Source organism: Falco cherrug, chromosome 7 (assembly GCF_023634085.1).
Source record: "Falco cherrug isolate bFalChe1 chromosome 7, bFalChe1.pri, whole genome shotgun sequence".
Lineage (NCBI taxonomy): Eukaryota > Metazoa > Chordata > Aves > Falconiformes > Falconidae > Falco > Falco cherrug.
The window spans coordinates 72,774,476-72,796,257 of NC_073703.1; the positions used below are offsets into that span (position 1 = coordinate 72,774,476).

At 45.3% G+C, this 21,782-nt stretch overlaps 2 protein-coding genes across 5 annotated transcripts in view; both read right to left on the reverse strand.

The window, feature by feature from the left end:
* Window positions 1–897, reverse strand: part of LOC102057637 (cytosolic phospholipase A2 epsilon) — a 40,870-nt gene extending 39,973 nt beyond the window's left edge. Inside the window, 1 exon segment of the mRNA XM_055717033.1 lies at window positions 715–897. Within this exon segment, the coding sequence (XP_055573008.1) occupies window positions 715–897 (183 nt within the window).
* Window positions 898–3,741: 2,844 nt separating this feature from the next.
* LOC102054155 (cytosolic phospholipase A2 epsilon-like) lies at window positions 3,742–21,080 on the reverse strand. 4 transcript variants are annotated; one of them, XM_055716978.1, is made up of 21 exons: window positions 20,991–21,080; window positions 20,276–20,359; window positions 17,518–17,590; window positions 16,427–16,563; window positions 15,891–16,022; window positions 14,386–14,426; window positions 13,584–13,626; window positions 12,743–12,818; window positions 12,377–12,546; window positions 12,156–12,236; window positions 11,365–11,402; window positions 10,599–10,734; window positions 9,791–9,927; window positions 9,144–9,366; window positions 8,361–8,475; window positions 7,836–7,973; window positions 6,462–6,569; window positions 5,796–5,987; window positions 5,419–5,537; window positions 4,819–5,005; window positions 3,742–4,299 (listed from the first exon to the last, which is right to left on the reverse strand). In XM_055716978.1, exons 1-21 carry the CDS (start codon window positions 21,015–21,017, stop codon window positions 4,091–4,093), a joined length of 2,466 nt encoding a protein of 821 aa, XP_055572953.1. In that variant the 5' UTR covers window positions 21,018–21,080; the 3' UTR covers window positions 3,742–4,090. The 4 variants fall into 4 exon arrangements, with proteins under 4 accessions (XP_055572953.1, XP_055572952.1, XP_055572954.1 ...); XM_055716977.1 differs by having other exon boundaries at window positions 5,371–5,537; XM_055716979.1 differs by lacking the exon at window positions 4,819–5,005 and having other exon boundaries at window positions 3,742–4,294; window positions 5,371–5,537.
* Between the last annotated feature and the right edge of the window lie 702 nt (window positions 21,081–21,782).

Consider the following 21,782-nt stretch of genomic DNA (forward strand, 5'->3'; position numbering starts at 1 on the left):
TACATTGCTTTTAGAAGGGCTCTGTACGCTCCTCTCCATGACAAATATGGGTTATAGATATTTGTTGTTACATGTAAAATGACTTTACCCAAATTCAGAGAAAACTTAAACCCAGAAAAACATTCAGAAACAGTCCAAGCATTTAATGTCCCAGACAAATACTGGCAGTAGCTCAGATTTTTAAAGTTATTTGGTCTGGTTATTCTTATATAGAACATAACCTCTCTTCTTGTAGGTGTGACTTGTAGTAGACCTGTGCATGTGCAGAAGTGCAATACCTTTTTATGACTAAGCATATATATACATTTTTTAATTAGTCTTTCTTTTTGTAAGGCATACCTGTGTAGGATCCTAGTTCTTTCTAGTGTCACTTTAGTCTCCCATCAAACGCTAAAAGACATTGGAACTGCTAGAGCAACTTACTCTGAAATAACTGGCTTCTAAAAGACCTTTTCAGCTGTAGTAAGTTAACAGTGTCTTGGTATCTGAATAAAACTAGCAAGTGCTGGTGGGGTATGCCTTTGAGTTTCCTTTTCTTATCTAACATATGAGGCATCATATGCTACCGTCAAGGTTGAATTTCCAGTGTTCATTGCAATTAGCTCCAAGGGATAAAGTGCATTGCGGGAATCTAGTCCATGCACAAAAGTGTTGGTCACCAGAGCCCATTTGCTGACTACAGAGAGAAACGTGCTTTCCCATGAGGCCTGTTACCTGAAAGTCCCAGGCAGGGTCAGGGGACTGCAATGCAGGTGACAGGCTTGCCACTGGTTCAAAGCCACCCCTGTTGCTAAGCAGGATCCCTTGCACTTCACCGGTGTCAAGGTGAGCACGGCACCTTCCAGAAGGCATTGCCCTTTCAGCCGAGTTACACAGCCAGAGGGTCATAGCAGACATCGGAGGACTGCTTTTCTTAACACAGCAATGGCTCAGGTTTTGGTATGAGGGAATTTCTAACTTTTCTGTAACTTTCCATGTTACAGAAGAGAACAGGACAGTGTGCTGTGAGACCAGAGCCCACACCTGGTGCAGTACTGCAGGAACATGAAGTCCCTCCCCCCTGATCAATTAAGAGGGACAGGAACAGCCTAGAGATTCTGTTCTAAATGACGCAACTCCTTTCTCCTCCAGAGCCCAGGGCAGGCAGCTGCCTACAGTGTGAGAGCCCTGGCAAAAGACAAGCTATGTGGAGAAGACATCCTTAGGGAAGGCACACCCCGCCGAGGAAAGGCTGCCAGGCACTATGGGCATCGCCCACCACACTTGCAGGCTGAAGAGGAAGAGGAAGCACAGGGTTAGGCGATGCGCTCACTCCAGCTAATCTTGCAGTGCTGAAATCCCTGGTGCCTCTTTCTTGCGTGAGAAAGGCTCGGCTGTTGCAGAAGCTCTTGCATCCAGTATCTCTCCACATGTGTGGAAGCCATGCCCCCAGTGCCATGCTGACTTCAAGCCTTGTGACCCATTGTGCAACCTGAAGAGGTGTGCAAGGCAGCGTGTTTGCCCTATATACAGTGTGTTGTCACTGGGAGGATGGAGGGACAGCCTTTGCAGGGCACCCAGTAAGTCAGGTAAGCAGTGCTTAGTAAGCCCAGGCTCAGCAGAGTCACACAGACACCCCACAGACCTGCATTTTGTGCCACCTGAAGCCGGACCATCACCCACACCTCGCACCATCTGCCCACGGGATGCAGCCTCAGCGATGCAACATGCGTGGCTCCATGCAGCGGCTGGCAAAGCAAAGCTGTTCCCCAGGGAGCCCACAGGCTTCGCCGCTGCCAAGGGAGCCGGGTGTGAGAGCACTCAGGGCCAGTAGGCGTAAGAGCCCATGATGCTCCCCCTGAACAAAACTCAAACCTCTGCAGGAATCTAGTGTGGCCACTTACACAAAAGGGCCGATCACAAAGATTAAACTATGTTAACAGCTCCACATGGAAAGACTTTAAAGAAACAATTGCAAAACATCTTACGGAAGTGTTTCAGAAATGCGTAAGGAAAGAAACATTCTCCAGGAGATCAAGATAGGCAACTATGTAAGTACCTCCTATTACATGCTAAATTAAATGGCCATTGCAACATGATACCATGCTAAAACACAGACATCAAAGGCAAGTGTGACTTCTAGGCCAGGTCAAGAAAACACAGATTAAAGAAAGACACATTTGTACTGGAAAACATCACTGAATAGCCATTATACAAAATGGAAGGGAGCCACACGTTACTAAAGCCTGTGGAAACCTGTCTAAACACCTGTTGCATACAACTCTCACATGGTGTTGATACTTTGACCCTATGTGATATAATGACTAAAACCTACTCAATTACATCAGACACGATGTGAAAGGAAAATTAATTATTCCCTTTATTTCCATAAGTCCAAGACAACAATAAGATCAGGCTAGCTGTTGGTAAAAAAAAAAACTTGCGTGACTTACAAAGAGAAATCCCTACTGCTTTGGAGGCTCAACATTTCAGCTTTGTGCTAAAAACCAGTGGGAGAGGTCAGGGTGGGCTAAAAGGTGTGTCTGGAGGCATAACTACCTGTTCCTGCTGCAGTTGAGGAAATCTCAGTGGTATGATATGAGCTATCCCAATCTCACAATTAGGCTGAAAGCCCGACCTCTTTCAGAGGTGATAAGAAGGCAGCAGCTGGATGTGAAAAAAGTGATGCACGGTACATGGGGAAAAGGGAAGTACAAAACTTTTAGCATAAGCCAAATCTTACAGAACAAAAAAATCATGATTTCCAGGGGCAACAATAGGAAGCATAGGTGTGAATATAGAAGAAACGTATATGAAAACAAAATCCTATCAAAGGTCTAGGCTTATTACTTCACAGAGATAGAAAATTAATTACTAATGATGCAGCTGAAGCAGGAATGCTAATAAAACACTTGTGTTCTATGTTGGGAAAGAAAAAACCTTACATGTTTCATCGATGAGTATTATGAACCGCTTTGCAAAACGCAGCCATACAACACATTAACACAGAAGAGAGATCATTCTTACCAATTATTTCTGAAAGCTTACTCTAGGAGGATTCTTGACTGTCTATGGTTCAGCTATTGCAATTCTCAGCATACTGCATAACTGTAGGAAACTGAAAGAAAGTGAATATTGTGCCTGTTTTCAAAAGTAGCAAGAGGGATGTGGTAAGGTGCCAGCAGATGCGTTATATACACTTTACCTGCACTACTGCAAAACACAAAATCTTCCCTCTTGCACCAAGACCATGTAAAGCCTTTTCTCCCTCATGTGAGTGCCTCCTAATTCTGCAGGTGCTGAGCTTATGCAAGACTCAGCCAACAGCAAGGACAGGCAGAGCTGGCGAATTCAAGGGCCTGCACATCCTTGCTCTTGTTTGGAGGGGGTTTACAGCTAGCAGCATGTTGTTCTGTTCAGCTTGTATTTCCAATTACTGCTCACACCAGGAGTGGGGCAAGGGATGGGTAGCCGAGAAGCAGTGTGGATGCACACAGGGGGGAGCATGGTGGTGGTCATGCAGTGGAGCACTTCATCACCACCCTTCTGCTTTCTCAGCTGATCTGGTATCCATGGCCTGCCACTCCTTTGCCTCTGTCCAAAGCCTTCCTTGAAGGTGGTCTGTAGCCACAAGATGCCATATGTCATGTGCCTGCCTTTCTTTAAACACTTGCCTACAACGTGCCGTGGCCCCAGGCACAAACGTGTCCCACAGGCTGCTGTGTGGCCTCACCGTCACCTCGCAAATGCAAAACAAAAAAGCCGAGTCAATAAAACGCTTTTAATGTGGTCTGCCCTGAACATGTTAGACTTAAAAATTTCAAATTCTGCCTCAAGCCAAATAGCACCATGCTCATTATCACCTTAGCACCTTCTTCGTGGCTGCCCATCCTCTATACCATACAATAATTTTGTACTCCACTGTTGTAGCTTAATTGCAATGAAATTCTCTGGAGGAAAAAAAGTTTCTCTTCAGTCTCTACTTTGTTCACCTGAGATCGCCATTTAGCAGAGTTGAGCAAGAATCCTTTGAAGCCTGCTGGCTGATCGTAAGGGAGCTTCAGTCTCCCGACAGGTTCAGGGACACAGAAGCATCCTGCCTTGTCTGACATTATGTCTTTCTCTGCCTTTTCCGTGCCACTGCTGTGTGCAAGGCCTGCACAATAAGGTCTTTGTTATTCAGGATGTTGTATTCACCCAGCTGAACCAGGCGGTCGTACACCTTCTCAGTGTATTGAACCGAGTATGTTGAATAAGGGGAACAGCAGCCATAGAGGTCAACTTTGCCATCTTCCAGCTCTGACTCGGAGCGCTTCTGACCTAGGAGGAAGGGGAACAAATCACTGCTGAGAGATGGTAGTTACTCTAGTCATAAGCAAGCAAACTCTTAATAGAACAGGTAGAGGAGATATCTCTCCACAGAGAGAGTTCTTAATCTAAATTACTCTTGTGAGTTTAAATATATTTTTTTTTTCATAGCTCATTCTTTTTCAAACCGTCAGCTCCATCCCTGGCTCAGGTGGATATCAGCTGCTTCACATGATGAGGAGATAAAGAAGCTGATTATTCCTTACATGAGTCTACACTGCAGTTCTGAGCCGCACCTGTGGCTCACATAGATAATCAAACCTACCTGCAAACTAGCTAGCTTAGGGATAGAAACAGCACAGCCACAGCATCAAACTTGACATGGTAAAAAAAGTAATTTTAAGCAACAGAGAAAAATCTGATGTGTTGAAATAAGCCAAAAGTACAGTTCAAGGGTTGGAGTATCAAATGTAGTCCCTTCAGTACACTGACCATGATGTCAACCTTTTTTTAACGTGTTTGATTACTTACCCGGTGCTTTGTATTTTTGGAAGGTGTCATTAATTAGTGGGAAAAATAGCAGTACTGGTGCTCCTGGAGTCTCAGCACCATCAAAGAGGTAACACTCCTTCAGGTTTTTCCTGTCCTCCTCACTCAAGTCCACCCTGGGAAAAAGGATCCCCTGCTCTGCGCAGTACTTGCAGGTCTGGTCCAGAGCCTTGAGCAATGAACAGAACAGTACTAAGACTTAAAGGGGATTTCGGGGCTCAGGATTTCTTGGGGTCCAGTAACAAAGGAGGCATTTTCCACGCTAGCTGTGTGAAAGCTCTGAAGCCCCAATGGGAAAGCAATGAGAAGGTTTTTGTTTTCTCCGAGTTCTCAGTGCAGAATGGTTGTATCGTACAAGAAAAACAAATGAGGATACATACGGCCTATAAATGAAGTCTCATGCTGCAGCATTAAGACAAAAATGCTGCTGGGTAAGACTTTTAGAAGGAGCAACATATAAAGCACCTAAAGATTACAAACTTCCAGATAATCAGCTGTTGAGGAACAAATAGCCACCACTTCAATTCCTCTCACCTGTACCTGGGATCCCGCGCTGTAATTTAAGTGCAGGATGACGTCTACCTTTCTCTCTGGCTTTAAAAGTGGCATGATGCTGGTGTTGATGAAAAATCCCGTGTCCACCAGCGACAGGAATTCCTCCGACTGCGTCAGCTGGTTGGGGAACGCGTCCAGCACGGTATCTAAAAGCGAAGGGTGTTCCTTGCCGCAAGCGCGAGGCCGGCTGGCCCGCCAGGCTCACCCCGCACGCCCCGCGCCCCCTCGCAGCAGCCGCGGCCGGGGGGCCCGTGTGCCTCCCCGCGGAGCCTCCGCAGCGCTGCCAGGAGCCACCGGCGAGGGGCCCCGCGGCCCGCCCGCACGGCGGCGGCCTCCGGCCCGGGGCGCGCAAGCCGGGCGCTCGGCGGGCCGGGCGGTGCGCCCTCCGCCGCCATCCCCATTACCTTTCCAGCGGCGGAAGCGCGGGCTGCTCAGGTAGCGCCGGTGCAGCTGCAGGCCCCTGAGGAAGCTGCGCTCCCGCGCCAGGCAGGGCCGGTCGGTGAGCGCCCCGCGCAGGGCGCGGCCCAGCGGGCCCGGAGGCTCCAGCAGCGCCGTCCCCAGCTCCTGCGGCGGCAGCGGCAGCGGCGGCTCCTCCTCTGCGCGGGGAAAGGCGGTTAAACCCGGGCAGCCCGCGGCCAGGCCGCCAGCCGCAGGAGCGCCGCCGGGCCTCGGCTGAAACGGCTCCCCGGGCACCGCTGAGCAAGTGACAACGGCAATGAACGCGGCCGGCCCAGGGGGAGGCCCGGGAGCCGCCTGCGGCAGGGGCCAGCGCTGCTTCGCACCACAGCAGCTCCTGCCCAATGTGCTCAGAATCTTGTTGCTTTACTAATCGTTCACAGATCAGTCTCGCTATTCTCGAACGTTCTACACCGGTGCTGAGCCCCGCAGAGCGCACAGGCTGCTGGGTGGTGGATTTCCACAGGACCCAGGCCGATCCACGCGGCCTCTGAAGAAACACTCCAAAAAACGCCCGGTGCACCGCACACATCTCCCATAACAGCCAGGTGTGATAGTTGATCTAACTTTACCTAACAATAAATACACAGTAAAGAAGAAGTGTGATAATTTACCTATATTGTCGATTTTGTCCCGGGTCCACCTGTGCCAGAAATCTTCTGATGAGTGGGACAAATTCCAGATATACAGCACATTCAGTGAAAATAAGCTACTCCACATGCCTGTACAAGGAAAGAGCTTTCTGACTTACACCTTCACAGGTCATGAAGAGAGAAACTGTTACCATGACATGAAATTAGCAAAGTTTCTGCTTTTCCTTAGTTTGCTTTAAATGGATGATGTGTCATTTTTACTTGGCTGCTGGTTTTTAAATTTTATTTTGGTATCCAGGTTTTGTCTTGTGGCACTTAGGGCTGGATATACATTCTAACAAATGCTGAGTTTTTTGTGAATTAATATGATGTAAGGAGCTTGGGTTTTCGGAAAAAAAACCCAACGAAGTATCACGAGGCTTGTCTAAAAAGAAAGGATGAAAGTTTGCATGCAGTCTGAGAGCGTTGGTGAGGAATTATATTGATAAGGGCCTACCTACAACGTGATCTTACAGCGACTGCACGTGTAGGCTTCCTCTTTTGAGAATAAGCCTGCTGACAAACGGAGGGATCAGTTTCGACCTTGCATTTTTGAGCTTCAGAAATAATTTATTTGGTTACCCCTTAGGGCACAAGTGCTCCACTGGGTTTTGGTTCAGGAAGCACAAACGTATGCACAGCCAGCACAGGCTCAGGCTAAAATAGTAGAGTGTCTGCCTCATTCTAAGTAACACGGCCAGTCAAAGAGAGGTTTGCATCTTGAACTGGGCACAAGCTGACACCTGGTCTCTCTGTCTGGAAGACATGTACCTGCACTCCACATCAGTCAACAGCAAAAGTGCTGCTGGGTATGACCCTGCTGTCTCCCCCTCAGGCTTGCCCAGGCAACATGGAAACAGGCCAGTGACATGTGGCCGGAGCAGACTCTTGGGGGGGACCTGGCATGCTCAAATACACCCCGGGGCACTGGAGAATCAGCACAAAGGCTCATGTAAACTGTCTATAGGAAGCACACAAATTACTGACTGCCTGTGAGACAGGCAAGAGGCTCTGGAGTTCACCCTTCTGGAGCAGCACGAGCAGAACCGTGGATTCCCATACACCTCAATTTTATTGTTGTTCTGGAAGTGATACCGTATTTTTATTCAAAACTAGCTTTAAAAATGAAAATAACTATTTGCCTGTCACTTTGAATTTTCTTTTTGACAACAAATTGAATCCATTATAATAAGTATTCATTCAGCAATGAGATATTTATCCTCTCTGGTGAAACTGCCCTGTCAGTCATGCACCAGTGCTTTATTAGCGCTTAGTTTAGACAACTCACAATTTAAAAACCAACCAACCAAACAACAAAATCCAAACAACCACATTCAGATGTTTTTAAGAGCTTACCTTCTAAGAAGCAGATCCGGGATTCAGGGATCTTCTTCATCAGCCGACCCATGAAGAACTCACTGCCAAAATCCTCAACACGAACAAAAGCTCCATATTTTTGCAATCCCACCTCATAAGGGGTGAACTCCACCCATTCTGTGAAAAGGATTACAAAGAAGAGAACAACGCTCAACTACAGCCCCCTTAGCTGTAGATAAAAATGATGTTGCTATCATGGGAGTGAAAGGAGTTAAAAATTAAAGTTATATCTGCAGTTAATCTAACATTCCAGACCAATAGCAACAAGCCGTAAGCAGGGTGCAAATGAAAACTCATAAACATGAAAAGGCTTTGGAATACTTTTCTGTCTGTTGCATAGACGGTCAAACTTTTATCTGACCACAAGGACATTATGCAAACACACATCAGCTTAAATTCTGGTCTTTAAATGAGAGAGCTTTTTTTAGACTATCTGAAAAAACTGTCCCAGGGTTTACCAACTTAAATGTAAAGACAAATGACTCCCAGAAGTCTCATAATTACCTTTGAAATCCCGAGTGCTATAGTTGTTCTTGACATTGACTGCAGTATAGATAGGCAATGGGTTCTGACCACGATCAATGGCCCGTTGCTGATCAGAGAGTCTATGGTTGTCTTTCTGTGGTTCCAGAAAAATGGTTACACTGAGATGAAAATTAGCACAGGAACATTTCTCTGCATCTAAGCTTGCAGGGCAGAAAAATTTCTGCCTCTAGTGTATAATGTGTGCTGGGCTTAAATTCTGAAATGTTCCATATTTTTCAAAATTCCTGAAAGCGTTCTGTTACTGAAATATCTGCAGGCATCCAATCTGATACCAGATAATTTGATGACCCATTAGGATGAAAATGGAAGGACATGATGAAGAGCAGAAAGCAATACTTCAGCTTAACATGTTATACTGCAAGGTTATGTAAGACCTCTCACATATTTCAAAAGCCTGCAGGTCTGTTTGTTAATACCTCCCATGGGCATTAAGATAATGTCCGTAATTTCGCTATTTCTAAACAAAATATTTGCAGAATATGCCCCCCAAAATCTTAAAGTATAATTTTTTTTCAAAATGTTAATCTTGGAGTTCTCAGAAAAACATGTCCAAAATCTCACAAGCAAGAATGCCGATTTCCACAATGGCTGGGCATCTGAACAGCCGCCACCTAATGTTTTGGAAATGGCTGTGCATTTGCATACACAGTGTCTCGTAACAAGCAGAAAAACATCTTCTCCAGGAATTAACTTTCAGAAAATTGTAAGCCACTGTAAATGCTGCTGTATGACATACCGTACCCCATCATGCAACAGAGATTCCAGGACAAGTCCCCAGAGATCTATAAAAGATGTTTTGCGCCCCTCTTCTTTCCGTTGACACAGCTGCTTTTTGTAATACTTCAGATACTCCAAGGAAAGGGAATTTATTTTGCATTTTGTCATATGTTTTCGAGCCTCGCTTATTTGCTTGTCAAGATCCTTTTGTGACCAGTCAGGATCTCTGTACAAGTTTGACATGGTCCTAGGAAGAGGAAATATATATCGAAGTGGGGAAAAAAAAACACACCAAGGTTTGAAGTCGTCAATGGCTACATTTTATGTTTCTATATTAAGTTCTTGATTTGAAACTAAGTAAAGATTTCCTGTCTTCAGTTACCTAAGAAACTACCATGCTCCCTTTGAAGTCGCAGGCATTACCCTCTATCAAAATGGCTTGAGCAGTATTCCATAAGCTGCTCTTATAAAAACATTTATTTTTGTGTTGTTGCAAATTATGTGGCTTTCCCCCATGAAAAGACTAAATCTGTCAGTTTTTGAAGAAGACAGAAAAAACAGGACTGCTGAGGAGGTATTATAGGTGGACTGCTGCATGTCAGCTCCAGCCTACTTCAGCTCATTGGTGTCATCAGGAAGACTCCAGCCAAGAGCTGCCCAGCCCTACTTACCATGTGGTACCAGACAAGCCAGTCAGGTATGTGGCACAGTCCAAGACATTGAGCTTCTTGAGCCCCCGCAGGCTGCCGTACAGCGCGGTCAAAGATCGCATACCTCCTCCCGTAGTCATGATGGCCACCACTGGGGTCTGCACAACACACGAACAGAAAGGGCTGGCGTCAGAGTGCAGACCGCAGCTGACCGCGACTCTCAGCAGAGACCCCCCCGCTACATCGAGCCCAACACCACCATGCATGTCCAGACAGAGACTTCTTTCCAAATGATTTCTACTGAAACATAAGCTACCATTTATTTTATAAAGGAAAACAGGAGTAAAAGTAATGACAATTTTTGCTTAGATGACTGACACTTGTCTCCAATGTGTTCAACACAGATGTTTGATAAAAAACAAATGAAAATGCATTAGCTTAAACCAAAAGAGAGAGTAAGAGAGAAAAAAGCCAGCTGTAAAGGCAAGAATTAAAAAGAAAACTCACGGGTCAGAGACAGGAGGAAGGATTATCAACAAGGATAACAACCGTAGGGTAAAGACTCTGGAAGAAGCAATTTCTGTATAAGGAGTATCTAGCCTGGCTTGCAGTGAAGGTGTAGCAGGAGAAGAGTTAAATTCAGGATAGCGACTGCAGAGGACACCAATGGCAGGGTGAGATTAGGGGTATGGGGCAGTATTGGAAGTGTACATAAGTTTCAAGATTAAGAAAGACCAGAAAAAAATTTAACCAGGAAGAGGTCATATTATGCTGTTATGCCCCCACTGCTAAGCACTCCTTAGATATTTTGAATGTTTTCTCTACAGACCTCATGGTCCAGCAGATCCTGTTCCAGCTGCAGGACCTTCTTCAGAGCAGGAGCAACATAATTCTGCCTTTTGCGTAGAAAGTCTTGCTCTTGCGCACAGAGGTCAAACCCTAAACGCACATCAAGGCAGTCTGGGCTGGAGCAGGGATCAGGAGAAAAGAATATTCCATTTTATTATTGGTAGACAAGCTCAGAGTTTCCAATACAAGGAAAGAAGCGAGACCCGCAGAGTACTGTGTTTACAGGAGGAGCCTTTGCTATGCTCCCAAGCAGGTAGAAAATGCTGCGTGGAAGAACAATAGGAAAAGGGACTGCTAAACTTCTAAACAGTTATCAAAAGAAAACCTAAGGAAAGACATTCCGGCAGATAATGTCTGAGACATCTGCTGTCTGGATTCTCTCATGTTTTAGCCTGCACTGAGAGCTGTAGGAAAGACTTCCATTTGTCTTGAAGCAGGCAGCAAAGTTTACCTACTTCATGATCAACAGTACCAGGTGATCAGCTGCACTCTCACACTGTTAAAGAAAAGGTTAAAGACTGTGCTGAGCATAACACTGACTAGCAGCTTAGAATGTTATTTCTTCTATTTTATACATCTTTTTTCATTATTCATGTCTCAGTATGGATTAGCTCATGTGAATTCCACTTCACTTCATCACACCACCTACTGTCCTACTGTGAGTGCCTCCTCCCCAGTAAAGAGCCAAGGGTGAGATGGGTTTAGCTAAGGACACATTAGCCTCCAAGAGTAGGCAAGTCTCTTACCAGTCTTCTGCCTTTGCATATAAATCAAATCCTTTATCCTGGAAAGCAAGAATGCAAACAGTGTAATCGTGACAACCTGCTTTAGCACTCCTCCCCGACTGCCCCAGGAGGAATTTTAGCCTCTGCTGTCCTAGCAATGCAAGTACAAATCAGGAGCTCTGAACAATCCAGCAGCCTGTGTGAACCGACTGCAGCAATTTATTGTCAGGGATGTTGTTCAGTAATTCCCAATGTTTTCCAGTGAATGTAACGTCTGAGGACAACGGCTGTTTACAGAGGAAAGTAAAGATAATTTGTACCTTCCTCATCTCTGCTGACATTACCTCTCTGGGGCAGCCAGCCAGGCAGCAGCCACACTACCGTTCTACACAACAGCATTTGCTCCTCACTTTCTGTGGCAGCTTATGCTCTACAACAGCTGGGATCCTTTCATTCTATATGGATTTTGTCAACCATGAATCTAAAAGTGCTTTGCAAAGCATGGTCAGCATCAGCATGAGACTGGCGCTAGCTTAAGTTAGTGCAGGTGCCCCACTGGTGCATAAGAAGGGGAAAAGCAGAGCCTCAAAATTTAGCATGAAGTAAGATCGGGGTGTGGAGTAACTCCCACACCCACTCAAACAGAACAAGGCACAACCTGCCCTTATCACCCAAAGAGCTACCACTGTTAGACTGCGGCATCTTTGTCTGCCGGCTTTCATCATCTGAAAGTAACCTGGTAATCACTGGGGCTGATGCAGACTTCCACACTCAGGTTTCTCAACCTCTCCCACAAAAGAGCAGGCACTTACCTCTGCCAAGGTTATTTTTTTTCCACTTGGAAGGGAGTGAAGTTCCACATTTGGAGAGCCTGTATCATATGCACGAGAGTGCTGAAAAAAATGCAAATATAGATAGTTTATATTGTAAGGAATGTTGCTCTCTTTCCACAATGCAAACTGACATTACTATTTATGGTGCATGCTACTTTACATGCCATTATTATGTTTTATAAAGTCTAGTTATAACATACAAAGGAGGGAGGTCGTTTCTTCCCTGGTAGCATCACATCCAGCATTGGCTGCTTGTATTTGGCATAGTGAAATTTGGCAGGAGAGCAGGAGCTGAAGACCAGATCAGATCCCAGCAGAATGTCTTGGGTGCCCTCGTAAGAGCCTTGCACTTTAAAGGAGAATTCTTTCTCTAAGGAAGCAACACAAAAGCAGACACAGAGTAATTTTCTCATCAAAACGGGAAACAATGTTTCTTATAGAGTCTATCACAAGCTGTTCTCATGTTTCAGATTTGCTGGGGGTTTTTTATTCTTACATTAAGCCGATTGCCTTCATAGTAATAGCACATCATGATTTAAAAATAGCTGATGGAGAAATAACCTCACTTGATAAAGATTTCTTCTCCTTTTTCTTCTTCTTCTTCTCAACCACTTGAACTTCCAAGCAGCAGATTTGGCGAGACTGTAAGAGACGTGAACAATAAAATACTTCATATGGCAGGGAATTTTCTGGTCTGAGATTCTGTTTCCTAGTCTAAGCTCCTACTGACAATGATACGAATGCTATACAGGCAGTGCACTTTTTCCCAAGGAAAACATTTTCTCTCAGCCGTGACCTCGATTTCAGATGCTGGCTGAAACAGGAGGAGTCTCTTGAGAAAGTGGACACAGCCAGGGCAAGGCTGGGGTTGCAGTTTGAATGAACAGGGCTTGCAGAAGGAAGAAGGTAACGACAAAGTGGAAAAACAGCACTTTCCAGGATCCCTGCAGAGATGTGGAAGACTGATTTAAACAAAAATAATGAGGGAAAGAAGCTAATAAATGAGCAAATGGAACTGTCAGAAAGTCCTTTTCAAAAAGTCCAGTTATGAATGCAGGACATGACACATGCCTGGGACAGGACAGTCCCCATCACTGTAGCAGTACAGGCGTTCAGAAGGAGTGAAGTCCAAGGGAGAGTTTGCTGCTGCACCAAGGTCTCAGACCTCAACCACTTCCATGCGTTGCCTTTGCAAGATCAGAGGATGCTAGCACGGGGATCTCCCCGCTGCTCCAGCTGCAGCCTCCCCACAGGTGCCATCCAGGAGGATGCATGAGGCAGCTGATGCAGTGGGAATGTTTCAGTGCTGGCCTTGCTCAGTCAAAGGGCATGTTGGGCTAGTGACTGTGAGTCAAGTGAAACAAGCATGGCAGCAGGACAAGAATGATGACAAAGCACAACACTCACCACTAGCACTCCATTAGTAATGATGGTTTCAGGAGGGCCTGAGCTAGGAAATAGGAAGAAAAATACATTTTTAATCACTCAGTATAATTACAGTATAATTAATGACCCACACCCTTCTGATTTTCCTCTGCTTATTTTTAGCTGTGTATTGGATTTGAAAGAAAAGTCCCAGGAGACTCACGGTACAAGTTTCCTCACTCTACTCTGTCAAGCCCCAATCATCATCCTACTGGCTCATCCAGTCCTGGAGTCCTTGAGCTCCGGGGGGGGGTTGGGGGGGGTGGGGTGTTAAAAAAAAAAAAAAAAGGTACTGTGGGGCCAAACCATGTAGTAATTTTATGCTGAGCCCCAAGCTGAGGTTGCAGATGGTTTCACAGAATCCAGTTTTCTAAAAAATGCAGTTTGCCAGTGGATGGGACAGAAAGGGCTCTAGATCAGAAATCTGGGCCTTATTCCGTGTCGTGCTCTGAAGGGACGCATACCCACCCACTCCCCATTAATCTCAAAGACAACTGTGTAACAAAACAGCAGTCCCAATATCATGGTCTTAAACAGTATTCATTACACTAGGCAAACAAAAGGTTTTAGGGTGTGCTCCCCATCTGCCTGAAGCTCCGGGGAAGTCACCCCAGCACACACCAATTTGCCACATAGCTCGTAGCACAGGTTCCTCAGGAAACCATGATCATCGTCAGCATCATCAAGAAATGATGCACTCTGGACAATTAGACTAGATTATTTCATGCCTCTGAATTGCTATTTCTTCCTGCTGCAGACTATGTTGCATTTCACATTTACTCACATATTATCCAATGCAAATCCCACCTCTAACTCCTCTTGTCTCTGGAAAATAAAGAAAGGAAAATGTTTTTGCCACTAGTCTCCCTGTAGTTCTCGTAATGCAGGTTCTCACTCTAGCAGTATCTGTATGTATGTGCTATTTGGGCCTGCAAGAGCATTTAAAACAGCGGCACCCTCTACCTCACATCTGTGTGTCTCGAGCCTCAAGATGTTTTATTGACAGGAAGCTTCTGGATGGCTGTGACAGCAGTTTTTAACAAGGCAGGCAGCTTGCCTGCTTCTGCTGGGACACCAGGGACAGAGCAGGCGGAGCTGCAGTCTCACAGCGAGTCCACCAGCAAAGAGGGTCTGCGGGGGGAGCAGCCAAAATGCCCTGGCCTAAGGAGGGGAAAGGGTGACATGCAGAGCAGCTGCGTAAGAGGACAAGCACTTTGTCTGGCAACGTGTTGAAGGCACTGGGGCAGAGGTGAGCCTGGCACTGAGGCCTCGCCTGCAGGGTGGTGGAGGACAGCGTGATCCCTAGGAGCAGGAAAGCACGGGGGAAAGGAAAACAAAGGTGCAGCGCAAAGGGGTGAGGAGCAGAGAAGTGAGATCATGCTGTAGGTTACTTAGTTGCTAAATTACCTGTTGCATGAAAGACACCTAAAAGTTGTTAATAATAGCACAAAAAGATTTACAAAGGCCTGAAGAGCATGAGCTCTAAGTACAGTAGCTGTGCGAACACAGTAGTGAAAGGCTGGGGTATCGCATGTGTAACCACCCAGTCACAAGCTGGGTTTCAACTCGCCAAACGCTCTGTTTTACCGAGCGCTAGTGGAAGCCTACGTGCTACGCTGCTCCTCTGGTATTTTGCAGAGGAAGAAATGGTCAAATAAGGCATTTAAAGATAATGAACTGCAGAGTGGAGTTTGGGCGTGTGTAGATATGGTGCATGACAGATGTACAAGATATTGGGAGGGAAGTGAACCACGAGAGGGATGGACGGAACATACTGAGAGTTGGGATGTGCGGCTTCCAGAGCCTCCCTGGACATTCAAACCAGGAATATTTCTTGTTGCCCAGCTGAGTGGCATGCCTTAGACACCTCATTTGAAAACCCACGCCACAGTCCATAATTAGGAACTAGTCAGGTTCAACATTTGGTTCCAATCACAGAGTTATTACTTTCCAATTACTAGGTTAAGTAACAAGTTACGACAAAAGCATCATGTGCTAGCATGGACACGCCCCTCGACCCTCGATGGGGGCAAGCTTAGCAAAGTGACAATCTTGCAAAGACACCTGAAGTTTGTGAGCCTCTGTAGCCAACACCAAACCCTTCAGCACCTACAGATCCAGGTGTGGAGAGGCTTTCCCATGTCAGAGTGAAAACCAACTCCCTTGTATGTGGCTTGCCAATTCATACACAAGAAGGGAAAAAAAAGGGGAAAATTTGCAAATGACATTTCAGAAAAGCAGACAAACACGTTCTTGCCAGCCTATTCCATTTCCCATTTCAGACCTCACCTGTGAATCGCACTTGAAGTGCATGAAGACTTGCTCCCCCAGTGAAAGTCTGGCTATATCGAAGTACACAGTGAATAGGTGGTCATCTCGAGTAACAACATCCTTATCATAGAGTGCCAGCTCCAGCACGTTCTGGGAAGGAAGGGAAGGACTTCAGAAATGTGTCAGGTTTCGTTCAAAGCAGGAGATCCCAGGGACAGCTGCTCGAGTCAGCTGTTTTAAGGAGTGGGAGGACATAAAGAAAGAGAGCAGGAAGGGAAGAAGGTGGAGGGGAAATCGACTCCATGTGGGCATCTCTCTATGAGGAGGAGTGAGAGGAAATCACAGACATCTCAAAGGTCATATTCTGCCCATGGCTGAGAGAGATGCTTGTCTTCCACAGCATGGAAAACTACCATAAAGATATGGGCTATTTTCACATCTTCCTGCATCTTTCCTTGCCTCTGAGGAAAATTACTTCTGTCCCCTGTGCAAAAGGATAAAACCCAGCAGTCGCTCCCTAGGTTGTGGTTAACAGGGAAGTCCCAGCTCAGTACCTTGACCTGACTCTGGATCCTGAAGTAGAAGGTTTCATTCCAGACAGGATCTTTGCAATTCTTGATGGGTTTAGTCAGAAATTTGTCAGTTGACGCAGTCGGCAGCCACAGGCTCACATAGCAATCTGTCTGGCTTACTGTATGTCAAAAAACACATCTAAAATGAGGATTTGCTCTAGAAGAAAGAATGAATCAAACAGCATGAAGCTTTGCTTTCAAAGAAAGGCATTGTGATACGTGATGATATATTTGCTCAACATAAACATTACAATTCAGATAATAGGAATGGAGAAAAAAAAAGAGGGACACGATTGTTCTCTGAATACATGTGATTAGATACAATAAATGCATTAAAAACAAAGGGTTGTCGCCTCGTTCTGTCATCAAGCTATCAGTTTAGCCCAGGATAAAATAATTCCGGACAATCACAGCACCCTATATCTGCAAGGGTTAAGGAAACTAAGTGATAGCTTCTATTTGAGCCAGACAGAACATTTAAAAAAGCCCAAATCATAGAAGAAAAATGTGTCTTGATTTCTGCATAAGTAAAGCTATAATCTTCTATTATATTTCAGTTGCAAGGCTATCAGGAGCGAACCTACAAAATGTAATAACATCTAACAAGGTTTTATCTCTGAAAGCTGGTACACAGGGAGTCAGGGTATAGTAGTTTGGATTGCTTAGCCTTGAGAAAGCTTTGAGTACAAGCTAAATTTGAGATAAGGCTACTCCATTTTCACTACTTGCTCCATTATCCCAACCAGTTTGTTACATAAATATACTCCAGAAAAAAACACAGATCTTTCCACATTTCTTGCCTTCAACAGACTGCAGAGCTTTCCCTGCTCCCTTTAAGGATGCAGAGAAATATGTGCCATAGGTACAGCTGTGACCTTCTAGAGTTACCTCTGCGCAAAACAGGGCTGCTAAAAAGAATAGCAACGCACTGCATTCATTGCTGGAACCATCATGCCCATGAAAGGAATTCCTCCATCCATGGAAGAAATCTAAAAAGCACTTTTTCATGGAGCAGGGCTAGCTAGTACACCATGAAGGTTAAGGGGACTGTACAGAGCACTGCAGCTACTTACAGACATCTGCCTGGCGGATATTTCTTGCTCTTATGACCCTTACAGTCAGTAAGTAACACAGAGATGATTCTATCTGCAGGGGAAAGAAAAACATACAAAAGACAGGAATGAATGCTGAAGGCAGACAGCGTATTTAAAACATAGACACCATTAAGACAGAAAAATACCAAAATCATGAACAACTTAATTGGATTTTTCTATGTGACTATGAAATGGCCAATACATTTATTTTCCTACTGATGTCTAAATCAAGTACTAGACTGAAAGACTTCTGTACTTCTATAGCATGATATGTGGATTTGTATTATTATAGAGAAGTTATTTGCTTTCTAACTAAAATCTAGCTGCACAAAGTGGTAAGATTCAGACTCAGCTTGGGAGAACATTTGTTAAATATCCAAGGTAGAAAATAAAAAGCTGCCTTAGACTTTTTCCTAGTGATAAAATTATCGTTGTGGGAACCACCTCTCATCCACTCATTACACATGTTCAGCCTCCTGGGCTACGGGATATGATTTTCTCATATTCCTGCTCTTTTAAAGGCGCAGTACTCTCCAGAGGTGATTGCTGACCTCTGAACCCCACAATGCTTTTCATGTCCGTGGAAGAGATTGCTGCTTGGCACTTCCACCATGCTACTCACTGTGCCTGTTTTCATTTTCAGGGACATAACTTCCCCCCTTGAGCTGAGCTTACCTCTCACTTTTTCTTGTGAGAAGTTTTTCTGTAGCTTTGAGCCACGTAATTTCTTTGTGTCTGGAGTTTCTATGCACTGTTTTGCATAAGCAGCAGTGTTTTACACCTGATAAGAAACTGCTCCCTTTGGCTTCCCTGTTTCACATTAGTCCACATCTCCAACATTAAGGCCATATGCTTGACTTCTTAGGCTCTCATTTTGCTGTTTTGGTCTCATGTTGGAGCTCAAACATGAGTCCATATCCCTTCTCCTTTTACCGTAAACAAATAAATACCATTAATCTCCATTTCCACCTAACATTTTGTTTCTACAGTCACAGTAAAGGGGAAAAGATATAATACGTTGTAATATAAGTCAGCAGAAAAATCAGGCTCCAAAGGTTCTAAAATGCAAAAGCCATTTAGTGCAACTACAGGGTCACGGACCCGTAGTGACACCACCTGCTCCCTCCACCTATACTACAAAATGACTACAGAAAGACCATTGCGAGTCCTGAAGTGGCATTAGTGTGACACTGACCTCATTAGTCCCACTGAGAAGGATGTGTGACACAGGTACTGCAGGAGAGGAAGACTTTTGCTCTAGTTGGCCTGGCTGAGCAAACCAATTTGGTATGTACTGTGTTAATAATAAGCCATGCTTACTGTCTGTAAAAAGTGAAGTGTGTGGAATATATGTCCATGTGATGTCTCTCATATTTAACCTGAGTGCATCAATGCATGCAGCCAGGGCTAACAAATATGTGTTATTGAGTCTGGGGGCAGTTAGCAAGTAGGCTAATAAAGAAAGAGGTAAAATTAGCCTCCAGGTAACCAAAGCACTCCATTCTAGTAAAAGGCACCAACAACATTTGTGCTGTTCAGCTGCACAGCAGGCAACTGATTGTGCAAATCAAGTATATCAAACCACTGCTAAGAGTCCAAAGAGCAGCTGTGGATAAGACCACCAAAGGCACTTGTATTTGTGTCTAGAACCTGACTCCCGAGGCACAGAAATGAGGCAGCTACAGGTGGGAAGCATTCAGATTAGAGCCAGTAACGTGACGCCAGTCACTGGCTTTGGAACAGGTACTTTCCTGGAAGGGCTCAGCTCGGTTTCACATGCCGGGTCCCCTGGAGCCACCTTCGTGGCTTGTGACCCCAGCGCAGCAGGAAGGAGTGCAGACTGAACAAAATACTCGGGCACATAGATGTGCCCTGTCATAACCAGGGAGCCTTGGCTCAGACATTACAGAGGGACAAGTAACAAATGGCCAGAATCCCATCAGTGGCGAGTTCTGCCTAAGAGATCGGAGAGGTTTGGTTTGTTCTTCTGAACCTGCTGTGATCCCTGCAGTGCAGAGAGCTGCATTTTAGGGGGTGTTTTCTCATCTTTGGGTTTTCCATTCAACTAATCAACAGAAAGGTTTGCCTATACCTTAAACTGTAAGCACAACACCTGTTGCTCAGCAACTTAACTTAGCTCAAAACAGAACACGGGAGAGTTCCTAATTATTACTGAATAGCCTCAAACTAGAGAGAACAAGGTAAAAAAATCCTTTTCAGTGCATCTGGTCCTCTCACGTCCCAGAGGAAAGATTTCATATAATGCGTCTGAAGTCTCCTGGAAAAGTGATGGTTTTTTGTAGAGTCCAGAAGAAGGATTAATCCAGGAAATCAGGTGTTCAAAATGCACTTCAAAATTGTGCCATACTCTTTGTGGGAGTAAGGGGCACAATTTCACAGCTATTACTACCTACACCGACAGTAAATTTGCCCCTGTGCTTTAGCAAGAGATATGTAGCAGAAAGCCTATTCAAATCCATCCTTTTAAAGATACTAGTCTTGTTAAAGCAGGGTTCATCTCCCACGTGCCAAGGATAGAAAACAGCACTGGGACTTTAACATGAAGCAATACTGTAAGTGAAGTGATCAAAACAATAAGCAGAGAGCATTCCGCGAAGGGAGCTGGGCAAGTTACGGCAGCGGTTTGGGAGATGTTGAACCCAAGGTGTTCTCACCCAGGCTCCGCCCAGCAGGAAAGCCTCTTTCGGTTTTCTTTTGAAATTCTCCTTTGCAGTACCTTTGTAACAGGAGTCTGCTGTTCTCCATCAGGCTTAAGCTGCATAATTCCTTCTCCTAGCCGAGCAGTTCGAGTGACCAACTCCTGCAACAAGAAGAGCCAGCGTTACCCCTGGAAAAACCATCCCGTCTCTTAAAAGCAGTCTCCATACGGAAGCAAGAGCTGCAGAACACCAGTGGCAGGGAGCCCACAGAAGGTATGCCCGTCTTCTGCAGTGCCTGGTGCCACTGCCTTCGCCCTGCTCGCCCCAGAAAGCCCGAGCAGAGGCGTAGCACACAGGTACGGTCCACCCTTTGCATGACACACGGGGAGGGAAGGCAGCTCCTGGCCCTGGCTGTTAAAGGAACAGCAAACCTGTCTCCCATAAACACACTCCGTCATGAACCTTGCAGCTTGAAGCACGTTGCCATGTTCTTTAATACTTATTCTAAGGTTGCATAGATTGCAATCTCTAAAATGAAGGAAACCCCTAAATGTACCAAATGCTCCCTTTGTATATAAACTCTTACTCCCCAAGCAGTTTTCACTTCCTTCCTATGGTTTGCTATTATTTTTAACATTCCGATAATGAGTTCTTGAAGCACTGACTTCCTCCATTCTGCACAGAGTCATTTATAGTCAATGGTAGGTCAAGAAAGCTGCACCGTCTTTGCGCTACGTGCAGCATAACCAGCTGAGAGCCCAGATGCCTGGCTTTGCTCTGCACCCTTCTTACCTGAGACAAAACGTCACCTGGCTCCATTGTGGTCACTGTCAGGGACACGTCCAGTGTTACCTGTGGCAATGCAATTTCACATCTCCCAGCTTCCACAGGCACCAATAGTTTAAGTGTCTGATATGCAGGTGAGCAACTATTTTATAAACTGACTCAGAGCCCCACCTCTGCCTGATTTCTTAAACCCAGGTATTCCCCTCCCATTTTCTTATGCTAGGAAACTGAATCCTGTGGTCCAACAAGTAGGAAAAAATACCTTTGCCTGTACAGCGGGTGGAAGTATGCTGTTTGAGTCACTTTGCCCAGCACTGGCCAGTGGCAGGTTTATAACTGATGGTAAGAGAAGGATGCCCTTTTACCTAAGCACTGAACTTTCCACTTACCAGGACCTCAAAGCCTGCAGCAGTACATGTTCTGCAACAAGATGCAGCAGCAGTACGTTAATTGGATGTAGGTTACCCATGACAGTAAGCAGCTAGGATAAAACAGCTAATGAAGAAAAAAAGGGGACAATGCTATTGCTCTCATATTCAACTGGTTCTTGCAAAAGCCCATTTAAGGCTTTCTGCAACACACTTTGCTACAATCTCAGGTCTAGGTGTGCAGAGCAAACACATGCACACACGCACACTGTGGTTTATATCTACCCAGCCTTGGTCCAGCAGGGTTGGGTATCTCCTCAAGTCATTGTATCCTTTCCTCCTTCTTTCCTATGGTTCTTTATTATTTTTGTTCAGTCAGCGTCCTGAAGCAATGACTTGCCTTAGCTTAGCTCCACCCACTGTGAACACC

Bases quoted from the DNA above. Each gene is read 5' to 3' on its own strand.
- LOC102054155 (XM_055716977.1), bottom strand. From the start codon at position 21,017: ATGGAGCCAGGTGACGTTTTGTCTCAG. The intron at 20,360-20,990 runs GTAAGAAGGGTG...TTCTTGTTGCAG, and splicing joins CAGGTGACGTTTTGTCTCAG to GAGTTGGTCACTCGAACTGC. The intron at 12,547-12,742 runs GTGAGGTTATTT...TTGCTTCCTTAG, and splicing joins GGAGAAGAAATCTTTATCAA to AGAAAGAATTCTCCTTTAAA.